The sequence below is a fragment of the Phyllobates terribilis genome, unplaced genomic scaffold, assembly GCF_046119375.1.
Source record: "Phyllobates terribilis strain yellow unplaced genomic scaffold, ASM4611937v1 Scaffold_2__4_contigs__length_985480577, whole genome shotgun sequence".
NCBI lineage: Eukaryota > Metazoa > Chordata > Amphibia > Anura > Dendrobatidae > Phyllobates > Phyllobates terribilis.
Window position 1 is genome coordinate 818,514,492 of NW_027362762.1, and position 24,775 is coordinate 818,539,266.

The window sequence follows — 24,775 nt, forward strand, 5'->3', positions numbered from 1 at the left end:
TATTGAGTTTCATACATTCTAAAATTGGGTCCATAAGTGGTCTGTCCAGACTCACACATACCGTATTATTCAGACTATAAGACGCACTTTTCCCCAAAAAATTTTTTGGGGGAAATAGGGGTGCGTCTTTTAGACAGAATGTAGCTTACAGGGGCCGTCGATGGCAGGAGTCGGGCGATACTGCGGGCCCAGGGCTGGGAGGAGGGCATGTTCGGAGGTGCGACGCTGCTGTGCTATGCTGCGAGTCCCAGGCTGGTGCTTGACAGTGTTCGACGCTGCGAAATGATGCTGCAAGTCCCATCCCAGGCTGGTAGAAGGGTGTAATCGGTGGTGCGGGGGCTCCGCCAACATTTTGTGAAAGCCTGGAGCCCCCGCACTTACATGGTTTCAATGCGGCGAACTCTGGGAAAACAGTCGCTGATCCAATCTGTGCATGCGTCATGTATGGCATCCATTTTCCCGGAGTCCACCGCATTGAAACCATGGAAGTGCGGGGGCTCCGGCTTTCACAAAATGTTGGCGGAGCCCCCGCCGCACACCCCTTCTACCCTTCTACCAGCCTGGGATGGAACTCGCAGCATCACCCTGCAGCATCGCACCTCTTGTGATCCCGTTTCAACACTGCCGCCCCCCCACCCCCCGCCGATAATCTGAATTTGGACTGTAAGACGGACCCTCATTTGACATATTCAATTTTTTATTTCCCTGAATATTTGAAGTGCGTTTTATGGTCCAGTGCATCTTATGGTCCGATAAATGCGGTAGTTTTATCTGGGAGAATGATCTTTTACAGTGCCAGTAGCTTTGTGCAGTCATCCTCTAACACAGGATTTTGGCTTAACTTGACCTTTTTATTCCAGTGCAGACTGGTACAAAACACAAAAAGTCATAAAGCGTTTTTTTAGTGGCATTTCATTTTTCCTGAAAATGCACATCTGTAATTAAACATGAAAATTTTCTATTTATTTTAACCTGCTGAGGCACAAAAAAGTAATTACTTTTTACTTTTATTTCAGAAGTCAATACGAGTGAAAATAAGAAACTTAGTAATATATCTAATAAAAAAAAATGCCTTTTTGTCTCCTGCACAGATCATGCAAACTCAAAAGCTGCTCAAATCTGTCTACAAATCTGTCTGCAGTGATAGATCAAACTACACTTGCCACTAGAAATCTCAATGGAGGAGGGATGGTTGAAAGGGTGGAAACAAAAAGAGAAAAGCACAAGGAGAAACTGCTCAGATTTCTAGTACAAATTGTTATAGCCTGCATTTTTTAGCAGTTTTAAGTCAGATAACGGTCAGAAATAGTCTTATTTGTCATGTACATTACTGCTTATTACAGTGCAGTTACAATTTAAGTAATAGACTCCTGCTCACCTGATTTTCCAGGGTACACAATATTGGCGGTTTTCTGATACAATCCTGGACTCTGGATACCCGCGCGCCATTAGTGATGGTTTTTCAAACATTCCAAACAAAATTGATGCTGCCTTTTGCCTACCAGCAAATAATTATGAAGGCACTGAAAAAGCATACTTCTTTAAAGGTAATTTTCACCAACTCCAATTTACCTTGTCAAATACTACTTTGTTCTGGTGACATGTGCAGAACACGTGTGCAAAAATGGTTTAGAAATGGCACATGAGAACCCATAAGTACTCTTTTAGAAAATCATATACAGTACACTGTATATTGTCACTGGTGTTCCCTTGTCCATTATATATCTTCTGTGCTATTGAAGTAGCTTCCTTTATCAGCAGGCGTGATCCAATAATAGAAGAAGGAATAACAATTTGACCTCAGATCTTGAGGGTCTGATTATCAGGACCTCCACTAATACTCTGCACCTCAGCATTGTCACATCACTACTTAGATCTGTTCCAGTGACGTCTCTTATGTCAGCAGGTATTCATTCAGCAGGTGGTACTGGTGATGGCGATGTTGTGGCCAATAGTCTCCGGGCTGTGATACTGATTTAGCTGTGACCTGTGCTGCCACCCAGTCAGGCAGAATGTGGGGGTGTGCTGCCAACTACTCCGCAGGTCTAATCAGCTGCCTGCCATGGCCTATAGGGCAGTAACACACTCCACTTGAACTCCCAATACCCTGGTGGGAGTCTCCAGTTATAGCTGTATACTAACCCTGGTTTGTATTCCCTGTGTTACCCTTCTACCTGACCCAGCTTACTTGATCCCTGCTGCTGACCCTAGACTGACTTAACCCTTTTAGTGCCTGACAATTCTGCCTCTGACTCCATACTCCTGGTTGTGACCTCAGCTATCCTCCTGACCTCATTCCTGCTGACTTTGTCTAGCCACTATCAGTTTTGACCGAGGCATTCAACTACCCTCTGCCAGCTAGCTCCACTGGCCAGCAGCTACTCTGTGGACATAACCTAGTGGTCCCTGTTGTTAGTCCAGATCACTGTACAGGGGCTAGAGGGTGCAGGCCAGGGTAGCTCTGGGACCTGATAACTGGATTGGCGGCACAAAATCTGTTTGTGGAAACCCTTTAAGAGCTTCCAGGCTTCCACGAACAGTTCAGCTTTCTGAGCAATTATGGACTATTTGCCTTCCAGGAAAAAGTTTAAAGAAATGCTGGTGCACCTGTAATTCCCATAATTGGTGGGCACCTTGGCAGTCAGATTTAACTGATCAGAAAATTATGGTGTAGCGCCCCGAGGGTTCGGCCGCTACAGGGGTATTGCACCTCTGCCAGAGGTGTGATATTCCACTCCCGGGTAAGGATGGTGTGTGGACCAGGGCTCGTTTAGCTGCATGCATCATACACACCCCATTTCCGGGGGGCCAGCTCAACGGTGCTCCCATTAGACAGTAATGCAGGCACGACAGAATCTGTCCCTGGCTGGAGTGGGGAGGGGGGAGGAAAACCCAGTGATGTAGGAGCAGGAGGGGACGGTCTCTGGGCATAGGTAGGAGCCCATTGGTTGCAAGTCACCTGGGCTCATACACTAGAGGGAGGTATAAAAGGTGGGCACCATCTTAGTTCTGGGAGAAGAAAGTCAGTTCAGTCAGGAGGAGAAGTGAGAGAAGGAGTTCAGCCAGAGAGGGCTGACAGGGAGCTGCGGCTCAGTCTGGGCCCAGCTCCACGAGGCAGGCCTAGAGTGAAGGCCAGAGCCAGAGGAAAGGAACGGAAACAGAAAGGAACAGAGAGGAAAGTAAGAAGGAACAGAACACCAAGAGAGGCCCAGAGACGCAAAGGCAGAAGGAACCCTAAGGACCCAGGAGATTGCGGGTGACGGGTTGGCAGAACAGGGTACCGGATCCCAAGTTGGTAGAGGCGACTAATCCTTAACCAAGAACTGGAGGTCGTGATCATATCTTGGTGCGACCCCTCGCTACACCTACTAGAAAGGCACACCACATAGGGTCAGGGAGGTGATCACGAAGCCCTCCCAAGAGAAGGCCCGCGGGAGCTGGACAGATGTAGTGTCACTGGTGGGGCACGGCCAGAGAAAGGAAGAGAAGGGAGTCCTGTGCCCCACTCTGGAATTGCCTGGGGGTTGACCGAGCCCCGCACCTGGTGGACGCAGCACGGCTTGGGCAGTCATTGTCGGCGGAGTGACTTGGAATATAAAGAACTGTGAGTAAAGAACTTGAACTGCAACCCCACGTCTCTGTGCTTCCACGCCGCACCAGCACTACTAGTGCTGGGACGCCCGTGCACTACAACTCCCATCATCCACATTCCCTGACCTGAGGCCATACTCTTCCCGTGGGGAGTTATCCCATCTTTAGCTGCACACACCACACCGGCCTCAGCGGACTGCTTTGCAGCGGCGGTCCACACTGACCGCAATCCACGGGTGGCGTAGTCGGACAATTAACTTAAAACTTATACAAGACCGCCACTGGTTTGACTACCCTGAGCCACGGGACCGGGTCGCCGCCACGGAGACTACAACCCCCCAGAGACCTGGTTCCGGGTAACCCACTACACGTGTGCGCTAGGCCCAGGGGGCGCGTCAATGGCATACTTCTACTTGTGATGTTTTGCTTCATTATAAATCCATGTTTCTTCACTATAGGTAGTCGGTATTGGCCGTATGAATTCAAAAACCAGCCCACTATAGAGGAGTGTATGGCCTCATCCCCATCAGAGACATTCACACGATATGTAATGATCCAGTATGACAGCTGGGAACAAGACCTTGACTTTATCTTTGGAGGGTGGTTTAGAGGTAAGTCTGCAAAAACCAAGCTGGCCAATCGTCATGTAATGAATTTAGTGGTCACTCGTTTTAGCTTGTGGTTGAGTATGTAAGGAGTGTGTAGGCTGAGTGTCAGATTTGCAGGCCAGTGATAAACATACAATACATTGTATCCCTCGGTGACCAGTTTTCTCGGCATGGTGTATGTATGATTGTTGTACTCACAAGAACAGGAGAGGTCATAGTTGTTGCAAACATATTTTTCTTTACTAAAAAAATTGAACAGTAAGGCTATGTTCACACATGTTGGGTTTTTTCAGCGTCACAAATCTGCAGCAAAACCCAACAGGAAATCAGCTGTGTCAAAAATGCAGGTTTTGCTGCGTTTTTTTTATGCCCTTTTTCAGCTTTTTTTTCACTGTCCTTCTGTCTTTATTTATGCATGTACATAATGTTCTGTGAAAAAAAAATCTCATTCTGGTTTTGGCATAGTGGGGGAGGTGAATTGTTCAGGAATAGTCTAGAAACTTGCAATGCATTGAATTTGTATGACACTATTTACTTTCACACTATGGTCTGCCATTTAGTTGCTCAGGGTATTGTTCAAGTTCACACCTCCTCTGGGCCACAGGTATCATTCAATCTCACATGTAGCTCAGCCAATGTTAACTGTTTACACATCACTAATTTAATTAAACTCTTCTAATAGAAACAACCATCTCAGTGACTAAGACAAGATGGTTAAATCACAAATAAATGAGTTTCACATACTGCTATGTAACATCCCTGGTGGCGTGCTTGCATAGTGCACCACCTCCCACTATGCAAGACCGCAATCTTACCTGTCAGTCCAGCCGGCAAACCTTGCTCCAGTTCATGCTGTGTGCATGTCTCTTGTCTGATTGCTTACGGCGGCGGCCCAGTTACTTCCTGATTCTTATAGCTGCTGTGGGTGCACTTCTAATGTGTCCACAGCCTATTGCTGTGAGTCACTGGATATTTAAACCCCCTCCACCCAGAAGGAGGTGCCTGAGCAACACCTTCACTCAGTTTGTCTTTGCAACTGAATTGCCAGGTCCTGTCCTGTATCTTGTCTGTTTCTGCCACCCGGGGGGCTGCATACCTAGGCCTGTTATCTCTGACTTCTAGTCTGTTTCCGCCACTGTGGGGGCTGCATACCCAGACCTGTTATCTCTGACTTCTAGTCTGTTTCCGCCACTCTGGGGGCTGTATACCCAGGCCTGTTACCTGTGACTTCTAGTCTGTTTCCGCCACCCTGGGGGCTGTATACCCAGGCTCGTTCTTGTATCTCATTGCAGTAGCAGTTCCTGTCTGAACTGTATCCTAGCCTGTTACCTGTTTGTCTCTATGTCCGTACCTTCCCTTTTCCTGCAGTATCTGAACCTGCACCTGACTCCAACTCGTTGTCTCTGTACTTCTGTTTGTGAGTTTTGTGTCCACTCGCTACTTCATAGCAAGTACCTTGTGTGTATCTGGTTCTGCTTGTCCCTTTTCCCTTCCTCCGTATCTACCTCCTGTGTTCTAGCCATCTTCCTGTATTTTCCAGTCTGTTCCATGTGAACAGAGTCCTGTCCTCTCTGCCTGCACCTTCAGCCCCGGTCAGCTCTGCTTGCTCACCGCGCTAGCGGTTTCCCTCTGCTCTGACTTGCCCACCGCTCCGGCGGCTTCTCTCTGCTCCGCCTTGCCCACCGCTCCGGCGGTTCCGCTCTGCTCTGCCTTGTCCACTGCACCTGCGGTTCCGCTCTGCTCTGCGTTGTCCACCGCACCTGCGGTTTCGCTCTGCTCTGCCTTGTCCACCGCACCTGCGGTTTCGCTCTGCTCTGCCTTGTCCACCGCTCTGGCTGTTCCTCTCTGCTCTGCCTTGACCACCGCTCCGGTGGTTCCTCTCTGCTCTGCCTTGTCCACCGCTCCGGTGGTTCCTCTCTGCTCTGCCTTGTCCACCGCTCCGGCAGTTCCGCTCTGCTCTACCTTGCCCACCGCACCTGCGGTTTTCGCTCCGCTCTGCTTGCTCACCGCACCGGCGGTTCCTCTCTGCTCTGCTTTGTCCTCCGCTCCGGCGGTTTCGCTTTACTCTGCTTGTCTACCGCATCTGCGGCTCTGTTCCTGTCTCCCAGTCTGTACTGGACCCTATCCAGCCTGCGCTCCAACCTGCTAGTACCGTCCTGTCTGCACTCCAGCCGTGCTTGCCAGTATCTCCCTGTCTACACTCCAGCCATGCTTGCCAGTGCCCATCTGTCTGCATACCAGCCGTGCTTGCCAGTGCCCACCTGTCTGCATACCAGCCGTGCTTGCCAGTACCCACCTGTCTGCATACCAGCCGTGCTTGCCAGTATCCACCTGTCTGCATACCAGCCGTGCCTGCCAATACCTACCTGTCTGTATGCCAGTCTAACCTGCCTGTTCCTGCATTCCCCGGTGTGGGTCAACAGCTGTGACCGGGGTTTGACCTGGAGTAGCACCTGGTCCCTCTGCTCGGTTCCTCCTTGGTTCACGGAGTCGACTGAGCCACCGTGCGACCTTGGTCGGATCGGGTTGATACTTAGTAACACCCCTCCAGGCACTCCTCGGTTCATGGTACAGTGGGATCACTAATCATGCTCACGCCAGTCAGTCCGGGCGTGAGCATAACATGCTGTACCTACTTATTTTCACTAAAAATACATCAAAACCTGATAGCTACAGTACAGACCAAAAGTTTGGACACACCTTCTCATTTAAAGATTTTTCTGTATTTTCATGACTTTGAAAATTGTACATTCACACTGAAGGCATCAAAACTATAAATTAACACATGTGGAACTCCTTCAAGATTGTTGGAAGACCATTTCAGGTGACTACCTCTTGAAGCTCATCAAGAGAATGCCAAGAGTGTGCAAAGCAGTCATCAAAGCAAAAGGTGGCTACTTTGAAGAACCTAGAATATAAGACATATTTTCAGTTGTTTCACACTTTTTTGTTAAGTATATAATTCCACATGTGTTAATTCATAGTTTTGATGCCTTCAGTGTGAATGTACAATTTTCATAGTCATGAAAATACAGAAAAATCTTTAAAGGAGAAGTGTCCAAATTTTTGGTCTGTACTGTATGCTCACACATCATGTTTTTTTCAGCGTTTTTTCACTACCCATTACTTACAATAGGTGAAAAAATGCTGAAAACCCAACCAAGGCACAAAATATGCAACAACAAAAAAAACAAGATGTGTGAACAGAGAATTCTGGTTTCTAATAGACTTTGCCGCTACTTCAAAACGCAGCTAAAAATTTGCATAAAAATCTGCAGCAAAAAAATACTGGAAAACCCAACACATGTGAACATAGCCTAACAGGTACAACTGATGGCAAGCACTTTACTTATACAACGTCTGTCGCAGACAGAGGTAGCGGCCTAATGGTTCTAGGTGGAGTAACAGTGGTTAACAATTCCATTTTTTTTCATGAATGATCACGCCTGATACAAATTTTGCACAGACACAACAGGTATTGTTCCTTCTCCCAATGTCCTTGCTAGACAAGCCTTAGTATTCTTTCACTAATCTTACAGAGTCAGGCTCAGGCTGGGATCACGCAATGACGTGCTATCCAATGTTTTATCCGATAGCACTCAGACCAATGATATACTATGGGGCAGTGCAGATCAGCGATTATTTTCTCACGCTGATTCAGCATGAGAAAACAATCGCAGCATGCTGCGGGTGCAAACGATAATTGGACCATGTGCACCCATACAAGTCTATGGGTGTGTGTGAAACGACCGACTGCACTCGGATGTCATCCGAGTGCAGTCCAATTACTGCGGACACAGAGACAATGGAGGAGATAGAGAAATTAAGATTTCCGTCTTCTCCACACCTGTGCTGTGATTCTCTCATGTCTCTCAGAATCACATCACAGTAAGATGACACTCTGACAGAGTTTGAGCCAAGTGTCATTAGCATAATCGGCCCAATTCTCTCACATGAGACAATCATCGCTCGTGTGACCCCGGCCTTTCACTTCTTTCTGCTCCCTCCACACTGAACAGGGTGACTTTTCTCAAACTGAAGTGGCCTTCCGGACTCCCCAAGCGGCACAACTCCTTTCAGTTATAACCAGTAGCTCTGCCACTCCTCAATTCCTCCTTTCTCTTATCTAGAAGTCACTGAGATGTTTCTGACCTAGTGGGCCTTACTCATAGTCCATATTGATTGTGCCTGCTTTAAACATGTTGTTGAAGATACAATAAATACTCTATTTTATCTGGAACATTGTGCTGTCGTTTGTGGCTACACAATGGATTATATGTATAAATACATGTGTGGGCAATACAAAGAACTGGCACATGATTAATTCCTTCCAAAGACCTTACAAAGGGCCAGGAGACATTCATTACATATGGAGGAAAGGAGATTCTGCCAGCTACTGTAAACAGGAAAGGGTTCTTTACAGTTCGAGCAGTCAGACTTTGGATTGAGTTAGTAATGACAGATACTGTACTCATGTAAATAGTAGTCATTACACAGCTGCCATCATTTGAAGTGATTCTAATTAACCCCTAATAAAGTTTAGCTATTCTAGTAGGATTTTCTTGACATTTATTTAGTTGGATTTTGCAACAAGCCATGGTGTGTAAACACCTTACAATACAGCAAAGACATCTCATTGTTGAAAGTTAACAGTGAGGAAAAGAGTACAAAAAATTGTCAACGTATTACATATACCATGGAATACTATGAAGATAGTCATCAAGAACTATGAAAGAAGCCTGTAATCCAAAAAGTAACACTAATATATACTTAGTTATTTTACTTATTTATATAGCGCCGTTAATTCCACAAAGCTTTGCAGACATTATCAATGCTGTCCCCATTAGGGCTCACAATCTACATTCCCTATCAGTATGTCTTTGGAGTGTGAGAGGAAACCAGAGAACCCGGAGGAAACCCACGCAAACACGGGGAGAACATACAAACTCCTTGTAGATGTTGTCCTTGTTGGGATTTAAATACAGGACCCCAGCGCTGCAAGGCTGCAGTGCTAACCACTGAGCCACAAAAAAAGCCTAATATATTATATAAGTGTTACTCCAATTTAATAAAAAAGATCAGACAAATGTTGTTGTTAACACATCTTCTCTTCTCAAATGGGACACGGGTCCCTCAAGAAAAGACTTCAAACGAGTATTTGAACCATAAAAAATCAATATTTTATTAAGACGATATTAAAAAACATGATAAAACAAATCACAGTGCTTCACCAATAGGAACGGGCTTATAAGTATGCAACCACTGTTACTAAAGATATAAAGTTGCTGATTTGCAATGTACTGCTCACAAATGCGACTATATTGCTTATTTCAAAAGAAAATACAAGTGAGATTAAATATAATAATAACACTAAAAATATCTATATTTGTAGAGCAATTGTCACTCTTTATATGAATGGTATTGGATAATCACCATACTGCCACCATATGGAGAGACTTTGAAATTACAAAAAATATTATTAAGTACTTTGCAAAAGTGCCCATAGAGGTCAGAGCGTAGAAAACAATTGTAAAGAGCTGAACAACACAGCAACTAGATCACGTAAACAGGGGAATACTAAATGAAGTTACCTGAATCAGTGTATTAGCGCTAAAGCCCGTCCATCACCCCGACGTACGTTTCAAATATTCTTCTTCAGGGAGCTCCTCAAAAATTTATGAAAAGACAAGAAGAAAATTGGTCCTGGAGGCTGCCAAAAGGCCTACAGCAACATTAAAGGACCTGCCGGAATTTCTGACAAGTACTGGTTGTGTACTGCATATGACAACAATTTCCCATATTTTTCATATGTCTGGTCTGTAGGGTAGGGTGGCAAGACGGAAGCCTTTTCTTACAAAAAAAGCATCCAAGCCCGGCTGTTTTACCAAAACCTACATCAAGTCTGCCAAAGGCATGTGGGAAAACGTGTTATGATCTCATGAGACAGAGGTTAAACTTTTTGGTAATAATTCCCATAATTTTTTGGTGTAAGGCCAACAATGTGCATCACCAAAAGAACACCATGCACACAGTGTAGCATGATGTAGCCAGCATTATGCTGTTTTTCAGCAGCTAGAACTGGGGTTTTAGTCAAGGTGCAGGGAATTATGAACAGTTCCAAATATCAGTCAATTTTGCATCAAAACCTTCAAGCCTCTGCTAAAACGCTGAAAACGAAGAGGAATCTTTCAGCACGACAATGACCCTAAGCATACCTCCAAATAAACAAAAGAATGGCTTCTTCTTCTAGTTCTTTATTTTTCTTTTTCCACCCAAAAAGACTTCAGTTTGTTTTTCAATTAATTTTTACAAATTCTGGGTGACATTAAACGTGGAAAAACTTCTGAAAATTATTTTTCTTGGTGTGATTTTTTTTACATGACAAAAACCTGCCATTTTCACTGGGGTGTGTAGACTTTTTATCTCCACTGTATAATCTGGTTTTCAGCCTTTGGATGTAAACAAGATTGTTCTAATTTTACTGACTGCAAATAAAAATCTTGAAAATGGTTATGAATCAAAAGTATATTAGAAAGTTGGATAACTTTCCATAATACCATGATTAAATCAAACTCCATTATTTTGTTTTATCTTAAATCTTTAGGTAGGGATAGTTGTATCCGTGGAAAATATGTTACTTAAAGGGTTTGTCCAGATATTTTTCTCTTTGAACATCCCAATATCGTCTAAATATTTTAAAAAGTCACCTGTTCATCCCCTGCCCTCCTCAGTACCGCTGACTCCGTCTCCTGCCAGTCTCAGATCCTTCTCTTACACTGACATCATGTGGCTTCAGCAATGAATAACACATCATTTTTGTTGCTGCCTCACAAACGAGTGCAGATGTCTCCGCTGTAGGAGAAGACTCAGAAACTAGCAGAGGCCCTTGTAAGCAGTACAAAAGAGTGGAACATAACCCTATCAAATTAATTTCTTGTCCTTGTTGATGACTGTAACCCTAAGGCAAAATTCATGTGTCCTTGAAACACGGGTGCGTGTGTGGAGTGGGATGAACAGACTGGCCTTGGGTCTCCCGACATGAACTCAACTGCCTCTTAGGCTGTGTGCCCACTATGCGTTTTTTAAGCATTTCCGAAGCAGCAGTTTCGCTGCAGAAACGCTTAAAAAACGCTTGGTAGAAGATCTGCCATGTTCCCCAATGATAATCCGCATGTGCACATGCTGCGGAAATTTCTGCTGCGGATTATCATTGCGGAAAAATCCGCAGCACTACCATTAATTTTGCGTAAACGCAGCGTTTTTGCCGCCATTGACTTGCATTGGAACACATGGAATCCGCATCACTGCATCTGTACATGCGGAATCCAAGCGTTTCAATGTGCGGATGGTACCCAGGTCTGGAGAAGAGGAGACTCTCCTCTGGACCCGGGTACCATAGAACCTGTAAAAAAAAGAATAAAATAAAAAATATACATTATATTTACCGTCTGATGGCCCCTGGAGTCCTTGTCTCTGCTTGCCGGCAACTCGCGGTAGACTAAAGGACCTGCGCTGACGTCACAGTCATGTGACGGGTCACACGACGCTGACGTCGGCAGGTCCTTAAATCTAATGCGCGCTGCCGGCAAGCAGAGACAAGGAGTCCGGGGGCCATCAGAAGGAAAGTATAATATTTATTTTTTATTTTTTACCATTCTTCGGTCACAGTATATAAATCTATGCCGGTTGCATGGATTTATATAGTGTGACCAAGTTGTCAAGCACTTTCCAAGTGATGCTAAAATCGCTTGGAAAGCCCTTGTCAACCCTCATGCGGAAATGCATGTGAAGAACGCTTCACATCCGCATGTCCCTGGCAGGAAAAACGCATGGACAATCCGCATGTACAATCCGCATGTACAATCCGCATGTACAATCCGCATATACAATCTGCATGTACAATCCGCATGTACTGTACAATCCGCATGTACAATCCGCATATACAATCTGCATGTACAATCCGCATGTACAATCCTCATGTACAATCCGCATGTACTGTACAATCCGCATGTACAATCCTCATGTACAATCCGCATGCGTTTTTTTCTGCCAGGGAGATGCAGAAACGCTCAGGAAAAAATCCTGAGCATTTCTGCATCGTGGGCACATAGCCTTAGGCATATATGAGGCAATTAAGTTTGGGTCAGGAGACCTGAGGTCAGACCATAAATTACAGCTCATACATGGACCGTGTTTCCCAGATGTCTGAATTTGGCCTAAATCAAATGCTCTAATGTTCAATATTGGATGGGGAACATGAATCACTCCATAGCCATCAATGAGAGCAATCTTGTGAAACACAGGTTTTCTATTCTGGGACTGAAACTAAGACACCTCTGTTGTAATCCTGTAGTATTCCAACACAATGTAAATCAGTATACTAGGCAGCATGGTGGCTCAGTGGTTAGCACTGTTGCTTTACAGCACTGTTGCTTTACAGCGCTGCAGTTCTGGGTTCAAATCCCACCGAGGGCAACATCTGCAAAGAGTTTGTATGTGTAGCGCTGGGCAGCAGTTGCAGACGGGGCACTCGTCTATTCTCCTCATGCCCTGGCGCGCTACATGAAAGGGTCAGTCCTGGCTGGGTGTTAGTGCTGTGAGGTCCTTTTGCCCGTGCAGTCCGCCCATAGCCGGTGGCATTTTGCAAGCTCAGGGTTTCTCGTGACACGTCGTCCTATCCAAGGAACCCTTTTCTGCGGAAGGCTACTTTGTCTCTTCGGTACTTCAATGTCTCGCTACTCCCTTGTCCCTTGGTCTCCTTTTCCTGTAGTTCACCCAATGCGACAGCACTGCTCACAGAACACTTTATACTCTTACGTGAACTGGCCCTATCTAACTATCTGCAGGAAGTGATCTCTTTCCCTAACACTAAGGCCCTCCCACTATGGGCTAGTCCCAAACATTAACTCTATCTTACGCTAATGTCACTATCTAACTACAGTCAATTACCTTATATTACCTACCTTATGTCTTAAGCCCTAAACTATATCTTAACCTATGCTTATCCTACACTGTATATATTACACTTCACATACACTATATATATAAAGACGCAGGACATAATACTAGAACACATTGCACAATACACATGACTCGATTTGGTGTTTTCAGAGGTAGGAACGCTACAGTCATTGTCCACCACCCTTATATATGTCTCCCTGTGTTTGCAAGGGATTCCTCCTGGTATTGCGGTTTCCTCTCCAAACACATTCTGATGGGGAATGTAGATTGTGAGCCTCAATGTGGACAGTGATGATAATGTCTGTAATGCGCTGCAGAATATAAAAATAGAAAGCTCTGAGAATGTTACATTTTAAGGGGTTATCTACCTTGATTGCTTAAGATATTCTGCAACTTTTATTATTTATATATGATTTATATGCTTCAAAATAATAATAATTTTATAATTATTATGCTGATCTGTTATACATGATTTATTAATACATTTGTTTAATCACAATGATTCATATTTCCATCATATTCATTTCAGATAATAATGAGGTTCCTCGATATATAAAAAGAGACTGGAAAGGTATTCCAAATGGAGTGGACGCTGTGCTGCCAAGCAGATTATATGTTCCGGAGAAGAAAAAGTCTGTTTCACGTCGTAGGAAGAGTCGAAGGACCAACCGAAAAAAGAGCCGCAAGAGAAAGCCAAGCTGGAGTGACACATTGGTCGTACTAGATGACCTTTTTGGCTATGATTATGATGAGTATGAACAGTATGATCCTGATTGGGTTTCTCCTCAAAGTCAACCAAAATGCCAACCAGTCCAAAGTGTTTACTTCTTTAAAAATGGTAGGTATGATCCTAGAGTCTGTGGGGACTTTAAATAGTGAGATTAGTTACCAGCAAGATGTGGACAGTGGGCTAATGTCCAGATAAACCCAGTAAAGGGCAGTGGTCATTTTTATTTTTGTCTGATTGTAGTTTTACAGTATATTTAATCTAAACAACTTCCTCACACAGAACTTGGGTAGTAAAGCTTTTAAGAGCATGTTTTTGCTGGACATTCATTGTAAATGAAGGGAAATTCTCTATATACACCGGATGGAACCATAGCCTATAATGTGGCCCTTACATGGCATACATTCATGCCCTATATGTTGTAGTTTTTTCCTCAATTCATAAATTATAAAAGCGTTAGCCATCTGCATGCAGCATCCGTTGTGAAAAATACTGTATATAAGCCACTACCTAGCAATTCGCACACTAAGGCCCAATTCACATGACCCAATCTTGCAAACAAGTTCTATCTTGGATTTTTTTTTTCTTGTGGAACACATGAATTAAGCTTTACCCCTTCACCCCGCAGCCCATTTTCACTTTCATGACCAGGCCAATTTTTTCAATTCTGACTAGTGTCACTTTATGAGGTTATAACTCTGGAAGGCTTCAAAGGATCCCAGTGATTCTGAGAATGTTTTTTCATAATACATTGTACTTCCTGTTAGTGGTAAATTTTGGTCAATATGATTTGCGTTTATTTATGAAAATATTGAAAATTTAACAAAAGAATTAAAAATTTTGCAATTTTCACACTTTGAATTTTTATGCCCTTAAAGCAGATAGTTATATCACACAAACTAGTTAATAGATCACATTTCCCACATGTCTACTTCACATCAGCAATTTTTTTAAGCATATTTTTGTTTGTTAGGAAGTTAGAAGGGTTAAAAGTTTATCAGCAATTTCTAATTTTTCCAACAAAAATTACAAAACCAATTTTTTTAGGGACCACATTTGAAGTGACTTTGGGGTATTTATGACAGAAAATAACCAAAAGTGACACCATTTTAAAAACTACACCCCTTAAAGTGCTCAAAACCACATTCAAGAAGTCTATTAACCCTTTATGGGGCTTCACTGGAATTAAAGCAATGTGGAAGAAAAAAAAAAAAAATTTTACTTTTTCCCACAAAAATATTGTTTTAGCCACACATTTTGCATTTTCAAAAGGGTAACCAGAGAAAATGGACCATACAGTTTGTTCTGCAGTTTCTCTCGAGTACACTGATACCCGATATGTGGTGTAGAACTTTTGGAGCGCAAAATTGGCTGGAATAGATAGCGGACGCCATTTCTCATTTGGAGAGTCCCTGATGTGCCTAAACAGTGGAAACCCCCCACAAGTAACCCCATTTTGGAAACTACACCCCTCAAGAAAATTATCTAGATGTGTTGTGAGCACCTTGAACCCACAGGTGCTTCACAAAATTTTATAACGTTGAGCCATGAAAATAAAAAATCTAATTTTTTAGACAAAAATGTTGCTTTAGCCCCATATTTTTCATTTTCATAAAGGTAACAAGAAAAAATAGACAGTACAATTTCTTCTGCAGTTTCTCCTAAGTACACAAATACCCCATATGTGGTGGAAAACTACTGTTTGGAAGCATGGCAGAGCTCGGAAGGGAAGGAGCACCATTTGACTTTTGGAGCGCAAAATTGGCTGGAATAAATAGCGGACTCCATGTTGCCTTTGCGGAGCCCCTGATGTGCCTAAACTTGGAAACACCGCAGAAGTGACACCATTTGGGAAACTAGACCGCTCAAGGAATTTATCTAGAGGTGTGGTGAACACGTTGAACCAACAGGTGTTTCATAAAAATTTTAACGTTGAGTCGTGAAAATGAAAAGATACATTTTTTTGGAAAAAATGTTGTTTTAGCCACAATTTTTCCTTTTCACAAGGGTGACAGGAGAAAATGGACCCCAAAATCTGTTGTGTGATGTTTCCTGGGTACAACAATAACCCCATATATGGTGGAAAACTACTGTTTGGGCACATGACAGGGCTGGGAAAGGAAGGGGCGTCAATTGAATTCTGGAGCGCAATTTTGGCTGGAATACATTGCGGATGCCATGTCACATTTGAAGAGCCTCTGACATACCAAAACAGCAGAAACCACCATAAATGACCCTATTTTGGAAACTACACTTCCTGAGGAATCTATTTAGGGGTGTAGTGAGAATTTTTAACCCTCAGGCGATTCACAAAATTGTATAACATTGGACTGAGTCATTGGAAAATTACTATTTTTTCAACTAAAATGTTGTTGTGGCCTCAAGTTTTCAATTTTCAAAAGACATAGTAGGAGAAAATGGACCATACAGTTTGTTCTGCAGTTTCTCTCGAGTACACTGATACCCGATATGTGGTGTAGAACTTTTGGAGCGCAAAATTGGCTGGAATAGATAGCGGACGCCATTTCTCGTTTGGAGAGTCCCTGATGTGCCTGAACAGTGGAAACCGCCCACAAGTAACCCCATTTTGGAAACTACACCCCTCAAGAAAATTATCTAGATGTGTTGTGAGCACCTTGAACCCACAGGTGCTTCACAAAATTTTATAACGTTGAGCCATGAAAATAAAAAATCTAATTTTTTAGACAAAAATGTTGCTTTAGCCCCATATTTTTCATTTTCATAAAGGTAACAGGAAAAAATAGACAGTACAATTTCTTCTGCAGTTTCTCCTAAGTACACAAATACCCCATATGTGGTGGAAAACTACTGTTTGGAAGCATGGCAGAGCTCGGAAGGGAAGGAGCACCATTTGACTTTTGGAGCGCAAAATTGGCTGGAATAAATAGCGGACTCCATGTTGCCTTTGCGGAGCCCCTGATGTGCCTAAACTTGGAAACACCGCAGAAGTGACACCATTTGGGAAACTAGACCGCTCAAGGAATTTATCTAGAGGTGTGGTGAACACGTTGAACCAACAGGTGTTTCATAAAAATTTTAACGTTGAGTCGTGAAAATGAAAAGATACATTTTTTCGGAAAAAATGTTGTTTTAGCCACAATTTTTCCTTTTCTCAAGGGTGACAGGAGAAAATGGACCCCAAAATCTGTTGTGTGATGTTTCCTGGGTACAACAATAACCCCATATATGGTGGAAAACTACTGTTTGGGCACATGACAGGGCTGGGAAAGGAAGGGGCGTCAATTGAATTCTGGAGCGCAATTTTGGCTGGAATACATTGCGGATGCCATGTCACATTTGAAGAGCCTCTGACATACCAAAACAGCAGAAACCACCATAAATGACCCTATTTTGGAAACTACACTTCCTGAGGAATCTATTTAGGGGTGTAGTGAGAATTTTTAACCCTCAGGCGATTCACAAAATTGTATAACATTGGACTGAGTCATTGGAAAATTACTATTTTTTCAACTAAAATGTTGTTGTGGCCTCAAGTTTTCAATTTTCAAAAGACATAGTAGGAGAAAATGGACCATACAGTTTGTTCTGCAGTTTCTCTCGAGTACACTGATACCCGATATGTGGTGTAGAACTTTTGGAGCGCAAAATTGGCTGGAATAGATAGCGGACGCCATTTCTCGTTTGGAGAGTCCCTGATGTGCCTGAACAGTGGAAACCGCCCACAAGTAACCCCATTTTGGAAACTACACCCCTCAAGAAAATTATCTAGATGTGTTGTGAGCACCTTGAACCCACAGGTGCTTCACAAAATTTTATAACGTTGAGCCATGAAAATAAAAAATCAAATTTTTTAGACAAAAATGTTGCTTTAGCCCCATATTTTTCATTTTCATAAAGGTAACAGGAAAAAATAGACAGTACAATTTCTTCTGCAGTTTCTCCTAAGTACACAAATACCCCATATGTGGTGGAAAACTACTGTTTGGAAGCATGGCAGGGCTCGGAAGGGAAGGAGCACCATTTGACTTTTGGAGCGCAAAATTGGCTGGAATAAATAGCGGACGCCATGTTGCCTTTTCGGAGCCCCTGATGTGCCTAAACTTGGAAACACCACAGAAGTGACACCATTTGGGAAACTAGACCCCTCAAGGAATTTATCTAGAGGTGTGGTGAACACGTTGAACCAACAGGTGTTTCATAAAAAATTTTAACGTTGAGTCGTGAAATTGAAAAGATACATTTTTTCCACAAAAATGTTGTTTTAGCCACAATTTTTCCTTTTCACAAGGGTGACAGGAGAAAATGGACCCCAAAATCTGTTGTGTGATGTTTCCTGGGTACAACAATAACCCCATATATGGTGGAAAACTACTGTTTGGGCACATGACAGGGCTGGGAAAGTGTAATGCACACGCCCGGGCTGAGCGGCGTGTGCGTGTGATTGTAGTGATTCCACTGGACCGTGCCGGAGAGTGAATGCCTGGAGGGGCTTAACTAGGTATTCACCCGATCCGACCAGGGTCGCACGACGGCATACGACGCCAGTGCACCAAGGAGGAACCGAGCAGAGGGACCAGGTGCTACTGCAGGACAGACCCCGGACACGGCTGTTGACCCACACAGGGGAATACAGGAACAGACTGGTAGGCTGGCACACAGACTGGTGGGTATAGGCAGGCACGACTGGTATGCAGGCAGGCGGGTATGCAGGCAGGGGGGTACAGGCAAGCACAGCTAGAGTGCAGACAGGGAGGCACTAGCAGGTAGGAACACAGGCGGGATAGGACCCAGTACACACTGGGACTCAGGAACAATACAGGCAGAGGGGGACAGGCAAGCACAGCTAGAGTGCAGACAGGGAGGCACTAGCAGGTAGGGACACTGGCGGGATAGGACCCAGTACACACTGGGACTCAGGAACAGAACCACAGATTTGGCGGACAAACACAGCAGAGTGAGGCCGCCCAGAGAGGTGAGCGAGAACAGGGCAGGACAAGGCCGCCTGGAGCGGTGAGCAAGAGTAGAGCAGGACAAGGCCGCCAAGAGCGGTGAGCAAAGGGTCAGAGCTGAGCGAGACTGCCGGAGCAGTGAGCAAGAGTAAAGCAGGACGAGACCGCCTGGAGCGGTGAGCAAGAGTGGAGCAAGACTGCCGGAGCAGTGAGCAAAAGGATAAGAGCGGAGCGAGACTGCCGGAGCAGTGATCAAAAGGGTCAGAGCGGAGCAAGGCTGCCGGAGCAGCGAGCAAAGGAGTCAGAGCAGGCTAGAACCGCCGGAGCGGTAAGCAAAGGAGTCAGAGCAGGCTAGAACCGCCGGAGCGGTGAGCAAAGGAGTCAGAGCAGGCTAGAACCGCCGGAGCGGTGAGCAAAGGAGTCAGAGCAGGCAAGGCTGAGCAGGGGGGACAGGGCTCTGTTCACACGGAACAGACAGGAAGGGAAAGGCAGAGCCAGATACCCACAGGGTACTTGCAGTGAAGTAGCGAGTGGACCACAAACTCACAAACGGGAGTACAGAGACAACAAGCAGGAGTTAGGTACGAGTTCAGACTCTGCAGAAAAAGGAAGGGAACGGACATAGAGGCAAAACAGGTAAAGGATAGGAGAGAGTTCAGACTGGAACTGAGTGTACGGAGGAGACCGACACTGCAGCGGAATACAGGAGCGGGTCTGGGAATACGGCCCCCAGAGAGGCAGGATGAACAGGCAAGGAGCGTGTACAGACAGGACAGACAAGATACAGGAGCAGGTCTGGGTAATCGGCCCCCAGAGAGGCGGGACGAACAGGCAAGGAGCGTGTACAGACAGGACAGACAAGATACAGGAACGGATCTAGGTAATCGGCCCCTAGAAGGCGGGAGGAACAGGCTAGGAGCGTGTTCAGACAGGCCTGGAAATACAGCCTCCAGGAAAGGCAGCAGGCAAGAGTACACAGACAGGACTCAGTTCAGACACGGGAACTGATACCGCAAGGCAGGAGACAAAGACAGGACTCAGCTCAGACACGGGAACTGATACCGCAAGGCAGGAGACAAAGACAGGACTCAGCTCAGACACGGGAACTGATACCGCAAGGCAGGAGACATAGACAGGACTCAGTTCAGACACGGGAACTGATACCGCAAGGCAGGAGACATAGACAGGACTCAGTTCAGACACGGGAACTGATACCGCAAGACAGGAGACATAGACAGGACTCAGTTCAGACACGGGAACTGATACCGCAAGGCAGGAGACATAGAACGGGACCTGGCACCTTCAGAGTGAAAGCACACACTGAATGAAACACTATGCTCAGGCAGGGATAGATGGGAGCAGCTGAGCTATATACCAGGTGACAGACAGCAATAGGCTGAGGACGCACAAGGGGTGTGACCCACAGCAGGTACAAAAAGCAGGAAGTGATCGGGCGCCACCCTTAAGCAGCAGAAACAGACACAAACAGACAGCATGGAGGGAAGCCAGAGAGACATTCTGGATTGGAGATCAAGTGCGCGCTCTTGCACAGTGGGAGATGGACCACCATGCAAGGACGCCGCCAGGTATGTTACAGAAAGGAAGGGGTGTCAATTGAATTCTGGAGCGCAATTTTGGCTGAAATACATTGCGGATGCCATGTCACATTTGAAGAGCCCCTGACATACCAAACAGCAGAAACCACCATAAATGACCCCATTTTGGAAACTACACTTCCTGAGGAATCTATTTAGGGGTGTAGTGAGAATTTTTAACCCTCAGGTGATTCACAAAATTGTATAACATTGGACTGAGTCATTGGAAAATTACTATTTTTTTCAACTAAAATGTTGTTGTGGCCTCAAGTTTTCAATTTTCAAAAGGCATAGTAGGAGAAAATGGACCATACAATTTGTTACGCAATTTCTCCTGAGTACGCCAATGCCCCATATGTGGTCAAAAACTACTTTTGAGGCAAAATGCAAAGCCCAGTAGGGAAGGAGCACCATATTGGAGTTCAGATTTTGCTGGAATGGTTTTAGGTTGCCATGTCACATTGGCAGAGCCACTGAGGTGGCTGAAGAGCAGAACCCCATTTTACAAACTACATCTCCTAATGAATTCATATAAGGGTGCAGTGATCATATTGGCAAGACAGGTGTCCCACAGAATTTTATACCATTGGGCAGTAAAGAAAAAATAATTACATTTTTACCCCAAAAAAATTGTTTTAGCCCCAGATTTTCCATTTTCAATAGGTAAAAATGGCACCAAAATTTGTCACACAATTTCTGCTGTATGTGGCAACACCCCATATGTGGCTGTACAGTACTACTTAGCCACACAGGGAGATTTGTGAGGGAAGGAGCGCTGTTTGACTCTCGGAGAACAAGTTATTGTAGAATAGTTTGCGGACTTCATATACAGAGCCCTTAAGTGCCAGAAGAGCAGAATCCCTCCTCAAGTGTTTTGAAAATGATTCCCCTTTGGGAATTTATCTACAGTTGTAGTGACAATTTTGACTGTGTTTTCCAGAAACAAGCAGCAGTTGATGTTGCTGAGTGAAAAAGTTTGGTGGAAGTGCTTCTTTATGGGTTCATTCCTGCAGAACCATTTCACTGCATGATAAGTTTTGCAAAATCTTAGTGCAGGGAACATTTTGTTTCAGCAATGGTGCAGATCTGCAGCAAGTGCCATGTTTTGCATTATAATGGGTGACATCTGTGGCAACATCCACAGTGAATGTCACCCATTGTAATGCAAATCTGGAGTGCTGCACAACTTACACTGCGCATTTTCTCATTCTCCATGTTGCTAAACATTGGACTTTCCACTTGCAAATCACTTTAGAAAGTCTGCTGCATATCTGCAATGTGGTAAGGTAGCCTTTGATTAATCAGTAGAGTATAAGGTGCATCTGATGATACTTGCAAAAATTTTACGTTCGGATTCCCTATCAATTCAACAGAAAAATTAGTGGCATACCGCATCGGATGCCGAATGTACGGAGATAGTCTCCTCTAAAAATATCTACGTACACAAGGAGTCTGACAAAGCCCATATGGCAAAGCAGCAAGGCTCCAGAGCTCCGTACTAAAGGTTGGCGTGTTCCTGAGCTTTATTTTTTTTGGACTTGTCATATAGTGGCCATGCAACAAGCCAACTGCTTTCACAGAGATGTGACACAACTCTGTGGATTTACGCTGCAGTGTGATACCATATCACCCAACGATGCCCGGTTCTTGTCACTGTCGGTTCCTAGCCTAAATCTTGGTAGAGGTGATAGACATTTCACAACCCGACAGAGCTGGAGCTGTGTTGTGTCTCTGCTAATATTGAGTGATTTATCCCACTCATATATTTATTATAGATATTCTGAACCAATGTCATTTCTTATTTTTCACACAGATAAATATTACCGTGTAAACCTCCAGACAAAGCGCGTAGACCGAGTCTCTCCTCAATACCCTCGATCCATTGCAGAATACTGGCTGGGATGCAAGAAATCTTCTAAAGAAAAGAAGTCAAGAGGCTAATATATTTCCTGAGCAATATATACTATAAATCAAAATTAACAACCAATCATTTCTAAGATTAAAATGTTTATTTGCCAAAAATAGCCACCAGCATTTATAAAGATGGATTCATGTGATTTTATTGTAAAACCAAAATAATATCTATTTTATAATATAAAATGAGAAATGTGACGCGCTTCTTTTGAAATTTGGAGACAGGTATCATACCTGTATTTTCTTTACATACTAGAGTTGGGTTTAGTAGAAAAAGAGAATTGAAGCTTGTTTGAACCCTTCCTTGTGTTGCAGATTCTTCCCAAGTGTGTGGTAACACCGAATTTCACAGAACTGACTGTCATCACAACCAACCTATTCATTAATAGAATTATTCATAGCACTGCTATAAACTAAAGTATTTGTTTCCTTTAAAGGGAATCTTTCACCAGGTTTTTTCTATATAATATGAGGGCAGCATGATGTAGGGGCTGAGACACTGATTTCGGTGATGTGTCACTTATTAGGCTGTGTGCTGTTCTTTCAATACAATGAGTGTTTTATCAGCAGGAAATTATCACTGCAGGACTACCTGTCCTCGTGCCTCCTGGTCCAACCCCACAGCCACCAAAGATTACCAGCTGACTGTCAATATACAATGTACATAGAAAGCTGCTAATCAGGGGTGTGGGCAGGGTCAGCTTTCTGAGCTCTGCTACATTTACAACAGACAAAACTCTGTATCACAACTGCTGCAACCAGTAAACTAAGTGACACATTGCTGGAATCAGGGTCTCTTTCCCTACATTATATTGATATCAGATGAGTAATAATCCAACAGGGCAAAACTTAGCCATAATACTTTGTCTAAAGGCATGCACATTATATAGCAAAAAGAGAGGAGAAAATGCCAGACACACAAAATAAACATATACATATATCCTTTATTGAATTAAATGATTAAACACACTTAAAAAGAATAACAGAGACAGAGCTCACATGAAAGAAAATGGCTGTGACAGTATAATGTAGGTGACGTGCTATGAAAGGCATGAAAGTAGTTGTGATGGGTGTGTATGGTATACATCAGTTACTGAGTCATGGTATACATAAAAAAGTTTGATGGATCTGTGCTGTGCAGCTCCGTAACTGACCAGTTCTGGCTGCCGCCGCCACCGGGAGCAGCTGATCGTCGGGGGTGCCGGGTGTCCCACCCCCACTGATCAGACATTGATGACCTATCCTAAAGATAGACCACCCGGACAACCCCTTTAATCCCTTCATTTTTGCAATATACAGCAATAATAATTATGTTAGGGGTTATTTTGAATGAACGATCACAACCCCAGAATTTATTTTGCCAGTGCGGCCAATGGCACACACAGTAGGCTGAGGGAGCTCCGGTATCTGTCCAGTGATGCTGCCTACATGGCATCCATAATGGGACTGTAAAAAAAATATTGATTGTTAAAAAAAAAGTTTAAGATGAATATAAAAAGTAAAAAAACAGTAAGATACATTTAATATTTGGTATCTCCATAGAATAAGATTAATCTTGTAAAAACTATCAGGGTGGCTTTTATGCATTCTGCCATTAAAAAAAAAGTTATATAAATATACCACTTGTAATTCCCCATTTGTTTTACTTTGGACCTTCGTATTTTACATGTGGGGTGTTTTACCACTAGAGGGAAAGAGAGGTCTTCATGTATGCGTCCGGCCGCCATGCCAGGGGTCAGAGCAGGATGTGAGCTGATAGGGTTTTACATCAGGTCATTTGATGTCTGAGAAGCACAATGCCACACAATTTGTGTAATGTGTATGGTGGTGATCAGACTGCAGGAGCTCACACCAGTCCTGTCCTGGCTGTTTGCATATTGACAATACAGAAAGGCGTCAAAGCTGAAGACCCCAAAACATTGGTGGTCATAGCTGTAAATAAAGACTGAATACAGGTGTTAGTCCGTCTGCTCCAAATCCACATCTTCTCCGAGCCTCGGGTAACAGCATTATACAATTATCACCAATTGTTTTATTTTTTGGCTTTTAGGTATTCAGTGTCCGGGATGTGATGTCAGATGTGCTATTTCGTATGCCCCAGCCGAATGAAGGGAGCAGTGGAGTAAGATTCTCCAAATTCACTGACCCCTTCCCTCTGCAGTCAGTTTTTGATTTTTCTTTTCTTTTTCCTCCCTTTCTTCTAAGAGCCATAACTTTTTTTATTTTTCAGCTTTGCTATTTATTTTATTGAGCTTTATTATGGCTTGTCTTTTTACGGGACAAGTTGTAGTTTTAAATGACACCATTCATTTTATCATTCAATGTACTAGAAAACAGGAAAAAAAATCCAAGTGTGGTGAAATTGAGAAAAAAAAATTCAATTCTGCCATGGTTTTTTGAGTTTTGCTTTTACGGCGTACATTCTGTAGTAAAAGTTACTCTGATTCG

General features: G+C 43.9%; 1 protein-coding gene across 2 annotated transcripts in view; it reads left to right on the forward strand.

The window, feature by feature from the left end:
• VTN (vitronectin) overlaps positions 1–23,946 on the forward strand; it is a 78,428-nt gene extending 54,482 nt beyond the window's left edge. For both annotated transcript variants that reach the window (XM_073667665.1, XM_073667666.1), the window contains 4 exons: positions 1,391–1,547; positions 4,050–4,202; positions 13,690–13,998; positions 22,227–23,946. In XM_073667665.1, the coding sequence (XP_073523766.1) occupies positions 1,391–1,547; positions 4,050–4,202; positions 13,690–13,998; positions 22,227–22,354 (747 nt within the window). In that variant the 3' untranslated portion in view covers positions 22,355–23,946. The remainder of the gene's footprint in view (positions 1–1,390; positions 1,548–4,049; positions 4,203–13,689; positions 13,999–22,226) is intronic.
• The last annotated feature ends 829 nt before the right edge of the window (positions 23,947–24,775 follow it).